At 38.3% G+C, this 8,252-nt stretch overlaps 1 protein-coding gene across 2 annotated transcripts; it reads left to right on the top strand.

Moving 5' to 3' along the window:
- The first annotated feature begins 43 nt into the window (after positions 1–43).
- Positions 44–8,206, top strand: LOC103133247 (trichohyalin-like). Of its 2 annotated transcripts, XM_016667798.1 has the most exons (5): positions 44–121; positions 1,582–1,680; positions 5,700–6,290; positions 6,501–7,541; positions 7,980–8,206. In XM_016667798.1, the coding sequence occupies exons 1-5, from the start codon at positions 52–54 to the stop codon at positions 8,189–8,191; spliced, it is 2,013 nt and encodes a 670-aa protein (XP_016523284.1). In that variant the 5' UTR covers positions 44–51; the 3' UTR covers positions 8,192–8,206. The 2 variants fall into 2 exon arrangements, with proteins under 2 accessions (XP_016523284.1, XP_016523282.1); XM_016667796.1 differs by having other exon boundaries at positions 5,700–7,541.
- Positions 8,207–8,252: the final 46 nt, after the last annotated feature.

Genomic DNA, 8,252 nt, shown 5'->3' with positions numbered 1-8,252 from the left:
GCAGCTGTTGGACATTTTATAATATCTAAATCTTTATTTTTCCCGTAAAGGATGGAGAACAACATGGATGAAGACAGCTCTTCTACAGTCAATGTCAACAATGCCAAAAATCCTCTTAAATGTAAGTGACTCTATATGTATTTTACAGTTTTTGAGGATTAAAAAGTAACAATGCTACCCAAAAGCATTTCCCACATTTTTATTCCCTCTACAGGAAGTTATAGTTTCTTAACATGGGCTGTAACAGGAATTGTTTTTATGTCGCATGTAAAATTGAGCTTTAATTTTCTTATATAATCTGAGAAATCTCTCTGCAAGCCAAATTTAGTTGTATAGCACAATTCAGCAACAATTCAAAGTCCTTTACATGCTGAAAACATAAAATGGAGAATAGATAGAATGCAGTGGTGCAATAAGGAAAAAATAAACACAATTTTTAGTGTGGCCTAAAATTAGTGATGTTTAATTTATTATTCTAAATAATCATCTCTAAACAAAAATGTTTTTAACCTTGTGTTACGGCCCGGCTCAGAAGACCGCAACAAAATCATGGGGGGATGGATACAACACCAAAAGACATCGTCAGCCTTTTTGATTAATTTATTCATAAAACAAGTGTAGGGGTAGCAGGCGGTACCCCAGGCTGCACCGGTGTGTGTGCGCCTCAGTCTGGTCCTCCGTCAGGCGCTGGTCTTCCTCAGACATGGACCTGCTGACCCCAGAGACTTCTGATTAGATTGGTTAGATTTCAGTTTGTTTAAATATTGGCTGACCATAGAGTCACAGGAAGCAGCTAAAATATCAGGGACATTTGGGGCAACACTCTTAATAAAATGATCAATCAACTCAGGGATAAGATGGTGCCTAGTAACAGTTCAAACCATGGTGTCACGCTGAATAATAAAAGATAAAAGCTAAAAAAATTCAGTCATAAAATCAGTTTGTCCATGTGGCCTGTAGACAGTAACACAAAGTATTTGCAAGTTGCTAAAAACAAAGGCATGATGCTCAAGTGAAATCTTTTTAGCACCCACTGAATTATTAAATATTGAAGCAGTACCAGCACCTTTCCTGCCACTTCGAGCACAAAAATAAAATTTAAAACGGTCCTCAGTGAGCACAACTGGTGCATCTGTGCCCAACCAATTTTCTATCAAAAACAAGCAATCCAGTTTAGCATCTAAAATCAAATCATTTACTATAAAAGATTTGCTTAAGGGAGAGCGAACATTTAAAAAAGCCATATTGAGAGTGACTGGTTCTGGTCTGCTCTGCATCCCCAGAACCAGAACCAAACATGAAGAAGCAGCTTTCAGCTTCTGTGCACCACAAATCTGGAACAAACTTCCAGAAAACTGCAAAACAGCAGAAACACTGAGTTACTTTAAAAAAAAAGGATAAACACCCAGCTGTTTAAAACTTCTTTGGACCAGTAATCACTGGAACACTGACCAACATGTTCGATGTGTTTTGATGATTTTAATGATGATGAACATCCTTGATGCTGAAATGTGCTGTACAAATAAACTTTATTGATTGATTGATCAATAACTTATTGATTCCATTGCTTGTTTTTTTCAGCTGAAGAAGAAGTGGAACCATCAACACTCCGGTGCTCTTCTCTGTTTTTGGTGTGTTTGGGGTTGCTTTGTGTCATACTGACTGCAAAAATCGTCTACAGTGAGTTTCATTTCAACAGAATATATTTTAAGTTGCTTCCTTTATAACAAGTATTTAGAGGTTTAAAGCTTTGGGATGCAAGCGTTCAGCAGTAAGAGGAGATGTGAGGGTTGATAAAAAGTCAGGGACACTGAAGTGTTACCAAGAATCAGTTCAACTTAATGCTGCCCAGCTTGAAACCTGTCAAGGTGTTAAAGTTTTTATGGAAGAGCTAAAGGCGTAGTTGAGGAGAGGAGGATGTCTGGCTTGTGAACTGCAGGAATTTGTCTTTGCTTTTTGTAGTCAAACAAAGCTAAATTGCTCATCTACAAGCTATTTATATTTGCTCATAGATGAGCACTCCAGCGCCTCGTTGTTCCCACCAGGTGCTGGAGTGGTTTGGTGCTGAGTGTGAAGGAGCTGGACAGACAGTAATCTCACATTTCTGTTCCAAGAAGCTACATGATGTAACCCCTGCTTCAGTCTGACCAAAACTGGTTGGGGGTGTTTATTGAACAATCAAACATCTCACAAAAGAAAGAACTTTATTCTCTATGATTTAACGTATTTTTTTCACATTAAAGATCAGTTGATCTTTAATTTTCAAATAGTCCATCTGAATTACATCTTTTTAAGAAAACATCACCCAAAAACATCAAGTCTTTCACTGATTTTACAGCATTTTTAAAGATTCACATTTTACCTGTTTAAGTAATTTTTTGTTTGTCACACTAATGTTTGGCATAAAGATACTGGTTAACTCTAAATTTGGAGTTTCCCAATTTTTATTGATTTTATTTAGGAAATAACCAAATATTTATTTTCCAAATCACATATTTCTCCTCATTTTCAAGCTAAAATTTGTCTTGCTTAAAGTTCTAAATATAATTTTCCTTTTTTATTTTTCTGCTTAAGTAAACATTATTTTCAATCTTTTTTAATGTTGTTTTGTTTTCACCAATTCTTTTTAAAGTCTTCAGTTTATTCGTTCAAAGCTATTTTTAATCTCCCTAGTGGAGTCTCTCATAAAGTGCTCTTTTGGTCAGGTTTGTCCAGTCTGAAAAATGCCACCTTCATCATTGTCGAACCTGTAAAGTTCATGTCAGTCTTCAACTCTTGGGTTTCTGTCACAGGTCTATGTTCTCCAAACAAAATGCATTTTTTGTGCAGGGAGATCCTCTTATAAGAAAAAAAAAAAATTAATTAATGTTCACTTTTCTTGATCACCTGTTAAAGAAGCACGTCTTTATTCAATTGTTATTTCACATCTAACATCAATCCACTTTATTATAAGAGTTATTTTCCTTTTTCACCATTTTATCAGTAATTTTCTTTCAGTAGATGCCGACTGGGAGGGTGTCCCATCCTTGTTGTAAAGAAACCTATGAATTGAACTGATTGTAAATGTCACATGATTATTTGAAATATGCAATGACATCTTCTAGTGATCCGGTTTCAGAACTGAAGTCAGAAATGAGTGAGATAGCGTGTTGCCCTCTGCTGTGTCTCCCAATTGTGTCGTCCTGAGAAAGAGAAGAAATATTTGTAAATTTATTCTTATTTTTCCAACAGGAACACACAAATTCCAAAGTTATTTATTCTTCTAAACCATGCAAAAATGAAGATGTCTTGAAAAACTGATTTGCAACATTAAGCATTGAACTCCATAAGAAATCTTAAAATACCAATGAAATGGTCACGCTACATTGATTTCCCCCACTTTGTTCTCTGCTCTGCCGCCCGCCCCCATGCTGGGAGCAGGGTCATCCCTAAGGACAGGGTCTAAAGCCAGTAATTATGAAAAGTTTTATTGGGGCTACAGAGCAAAGATGGCTTCTTTGAAGCAAACACCTTGATCTGTAACTACAGATCCTGTCCTGGGACAAAGTTATAAAGTTAACTACCATTTGTTTCATCTCCTCTTTGATCCCCTTTTTAGTTTCTGTCTTCTAGTCTGATTAGGCGGCCTGGCATTATCAAATCTCTGTGCAAATCCATCTTAAAGGCTATCAAACTACTTCCAAGGGGGGGGAGCCCAAAGCTCCCTTGTTTCCATGGAACACAGCCAGGTGCTCCATGACAACAAACAACCTCATGTTTTACCTGTGCCTAACAAAACAAATCCAGCAGTATACCATCCAACAACGATCATTTCTTAATTGTTCATAATATATTCTCATTCGCCATCCACCAACACAACAAGACAAGCCAAACAAAAATATAACAATACACAAATCTCCTCTGGGATCAACCCAAACAACTCAGCAGGGGTCTCTTTACTAGAAGCTACACACATGCAGGCGGGCCTTGGTCCTTTCACACCAACACACAGAGTGCAACAAACAGGAGCGCATACACTAATCACAAAATTTATTAACAAATCACACAAATGTATTTCTTCTCTCCATGTACAGACAACAAGCATACAAAACTTACAGCAGCGCAAATGTACAGCAAGCACAGAGGTCACCTCAACACCAAAGGCAAGCAGAGACGCAGAAAGAAGAAATGGCTTCTGCCTCTGTTAAAAAAGATTCACATACATGAGGTCAGCATGCTCATGTTTAGTAATGAAATAATAAATGTACACACTGAAAGAAGTTATGCACACATAGGAGATAGATTGGCGGGATCGGCATGCCAGCATTACCTTTCCACTGATGAGGTCAGCCTCCTCATTGGGTCCACCTCCCAAATAATCAGTGTTGGTGCTTCCCATAAACTCTATAAAACTAGAGGGATATCTAAAGCTGCCCTACGACTTCAAGTGTCCAACTCTGCACTGGAAGAACACATCCGCCGGCCCCTTGTCAGGTTTGCCGGATACAGGGCTGCAAAGCCCATATGCATCTTTGTCCTTTTATTCCATTAGATCCTTTATTTCACCATAAAACTACAATTGTACTCTTCAATTTGGGAGCAGGACGCCTCAGACACCAGTCCTCTCAATTTAGTTAAGTTCAATTACACAAATAAAAATTTCTATTTACCTTTTGTTTCTGTGGGTTGACCAAGAGTTTGGCCTGGTGTATTCTGCTCAGAGTTTTAAATGTTTGTTAAAAATGTATATCTTGTTATCAGTGATGTCAGTAATGCGTTACTGACGTTGGACCACTTTTTCAGTAACAAGTAATCTAACTCGTTGCTATTTCAAATCCAGTAGTCAGACTACAGTTACTTATCGAAATCACTTTGCGTTACTATTTTCTTTTGTAATTTAATTTTATTTCCTCTACTCGTCTTGGGGAGAACCACCGTTTCTCAGCAGCAACAGAAACAATGGAGGGAAGAGAGAGATGCGCATTTTGTTGCTAGAAAAACAGAAACTATTTTGAGTTTCACCTGGATGCTGGGGTGGGGGGAGAGGTCTAAAGTCCTATTTGTAGTTTTCCAGACAATACTGGAACACACAAACACACACTGGTTCTCTGGTTGTTATATTTTTCACCCAAGGAGGTCACTAAAATTTATTGGAACTAAACAGCCTACAGGATAATTAGTGTATTACTTTTAAAATAAATATTTCTTAAATAAAGTCTGTTGTTACAACTAATCATGGATCCTTTAAGACCTATTTATTTATTGTCTATTAATTACATTTCCTAAATTTAAATGGCTATTTTTATGAACAGACTCATATTTAATGAAGGCTGGATACCTAAGGGCAATTTAGTGAGACAAATGAGCCTGACAGCCATGAGGCTGTCAGGCTGATGACTGTCGGCTCCCAGCTTCCTGTCAGAAGCCGGAGTACCGGAGACAATATTCACATGAACAGGGAGGACATGCAAACTCAACAGATATGGACCCCACTGACTCAATCAATGAACCTTATTGCTGCAAGGCAACTGTGCTACCACCATGCAGCCCCCCAAAATAAATGTGTTAATGAAATATTAAAATCAGTTAAGTGTCCTTTGGTTCTAGCCAAAGAATATGGTCTGATATCCTAAAAGGGCTTAAGAGATCAACTGAAAATTGTGATGATGTTCTCCAATACAGACTCACTGACATTCTGACTAATGTGTGTGTTTTTATAGTGGGTATGAAGACGGCCAATCAGCTGGAAAATATCAAAACTCTTACAACAGACAAAAAGCGACTGATTGACCAACGAAAGATGATGAAAAACCAAATTGAGCAGGTCATCCGAGACAGACGCCTGAGCATATTAAGAGAGAGGGCTACCCGAGAGAGGCTTACTCAAGTCAGAGAGGAGCTGAACAATAAGACAGAGGAGCTGAACCAAGAGACAGAGGAGCTGAAGGAAGAGAGAGGCGAGCTGAGCAAAGAGAAAGAGGAGATGAACAAACAGAAAGAGGAGATGAACCAAGACAGAGAGGAGCTGATTAGTAACAGACGGGAGCTGAAGAAAGAGGGAGACGAGCTGAGGAAAGAGCAAGCCAAACAGAGCAAAGAGAAAGAGGAGCTAAAAAAAGAGGAAGAGGAGCTAAGCAAAGAGAAAACAGGGCTGAGCAATGAGAAAGACGAGCTGAGCAAAAAGAAAGAGGAGCTGCTGAAAAAAAATGACGAGAGAGCAGAACTTATTAAAGAGAAAGACAAGCTGAGCAAAGAGAAGAAGGAGCTGAACACCGAGAAAGACAAACTGAACAAAAAGAATGATGAGCTGATAAAAGAGAAAGAGGAGATAAGAAAAGAGAAAGACAAACTGAACAAAGAAAAAAACAAGCTGAGCAAAGACAAACAAGAGCTGAGCAACGAGAAAGACAAGCTGAACAAACAGAAAGGAGACCTGGACAGAATGAAAGCGGAGCTGATCAAAAAGCAAGACGAGCTCAGCAAGAAAACAAATGAGCTGAAAAAAGAAACAAATAAGCTGGACAAAGAGAAAGATGAGCTGAGCAAAAAGACAGAGGAGCTAATCAAAAAGAAAGAGCAGCTGAACAAAGAGGAAGATGAGCTGAAAAAAGAGGAAGATAAGCTCATCAAAGAGAAAGGAGAGTTGATCAAAAAGATAAATGAGCTCAGCAAAAAAATAATAGAGCTGAACCAAGAGAAAGCAGAGCTGAGGAAAGAGAAAGCAAGGCTGAGGAAAGAGAAAGACAAACTGGACAAAGAGAAGGACGGGCTGAGCAAAGAGATAAAGGAGCTGAGCAAAGAGAAAGACAAACTGGACAAAGAGAAAGACGGGCTGAGCAAAGAGATAAAGGAGCTGAGCAAAGAGAAAGATGAACTGAACAAAGAGGAAGGCGACCTAAACAAAATGAAAGTGGAGCAGAGCAAAAAAAACGGGGAGCTGAGCAAAGAGAAAGAGGAGCTGAACAAAAAGGCAAAGGAACTGAACAAAGAGAAAGAAGTCCTGAGCAAAGAGCAAGCAGAGCTGACCAAAAAAACCGAGGAGCTGGAAAAATTGAAAGAGAATCTGATCAAAGAGAGAGATGAGCTGAACAAAAATAAAAGAGAGCTGGACAAGGAGAAAACAGAGCTGGACAAATTGAAAGAGAATCTGAACAAAGAGAGAGATGAGCTGAACAAAAATAAAAGAGAGCTGGACAAGGAGAAAACGGAGCTGGACAAAAAGAAAGCGGACTTGAGCAAAGAGACAGAGGAGCTGAACAGACTGAAAACAGAGCTGAGCAAACAGAAAGCAGAGCTGAGCAAAAAGACAGAAGAGCTGAGCAAAACGACAAAGGACCTGAACAAGGAGAAAGAGGATCTGAACAAAATGAAAGATAAGCTGAGCAAAGAGAAAGAGGAGCTGAAGACAGAGAAAGAGGAGCTGAAGAAAGAGAAAGAGAAACTGAGAGTACAGAAAAAGGAGAAGGAAAATCAATGCAAAGACAAAGATGCCCTGAAAATCTTCTACAATTTTGTCATGACATTTTCATCCTTTAAAGTTGAACATTTCTGTCCTCCAGATAGTAATTATATTTCTAGATTACCTTTGAAACTCTTGATTACTCATTTTATTTTTGAAATATTCTGTTATAAACAGTTTTTCAAGACATAGCTGACCATTATTATCACAGGTAGAGTGCTGAAGGTCACTTTCTGACCACAAACTGAGCCAGTAAAATGAAGTCATTAGCAACAGGTTTACAGCCAAGTTTTAATTTCAGAGAATATTGTTTTTGTTTTTTAGTGAACCCTGTGGTATGCCACTTCTGACTGAATGATATCGTAATTTAATCACCTTCCAATATTGATCTGCACTCTACCTTTAAAAGCTTTGCTTGAGTAATTTTGATGATTGAAATGTTAAATAAGTCCACATGGATTTCTTCTAGATATATATATATTTTCGTTTTGAGATTATTTTACCAAAGTTTCACTTTATTCTGCTCTTCCCCCTTGTCTAGTGAGACCAAAGTGTCTGGATTGCAGGAAAGGCTGGATTTCCTTCAGGGGACACTGCTACTGGTTTGCTGATACAGAATATCATTCGAATTTCTGGAACATGTCTCGACAGATGTGTCAGTTTGATAGTGGAGACTTGGTTGTAATTGATGATCTGGAGGAGCAGGTAAAACATAATGCCACCTCTACTCTTGAAATGTTTCTGGAAGACTGATAGCTTGACAATACTGAATTGTCCATATAAATTGAATCAACACAGCCTAATACATTTTTTT

The sequence above is a fragment of the Poecilia formosa genome, unplaced genomic scaffold (genome assembly GCF_000485575.1).
Source record: "Poecilia formosa unplaced genomic scaffold, Poecilia_formosa-5.1.2 Scaffold2432, whole genome shotgun sequence".
Taxonomy (NCBI): domain Eukaryota; kingdom Metazoa; phylum Chordata; class Actinopteri; order Cyprinodontiformes; family Poeciliidae; genus Poecilia; species Poecilia formosa.
The sequence above is the reverse complement of the archived record's forward strand: the minus strand, read 5'-3'. Positions and strand labels throughout refer to the sequence as shown.

Bases quoted from the DNA above. Each gene is read 5' to 3' on its own strand.
- LOC103133247 (XM_016667796.1), top strand. From the start codon at position 52: ATGGAGAACAACATGGATGAAGACAGCTCTTCTACAGTCAATGTCAAC. The intron at 122-1,581 runs GTAAGTGACTCT...TGTTTTTTTCAG, and splicing joins TGCCAAAAATCCTCTTAAAT to CTGAAGAAGAAGTGGAACCA. The intron at 7,542-7,979 runs GTAATTATATTT...CCCCTTGTCTAG, and splicing joins ACATTTCTGTCCTCCAGATA to TGAGACCAAAGTGTCTGGAT.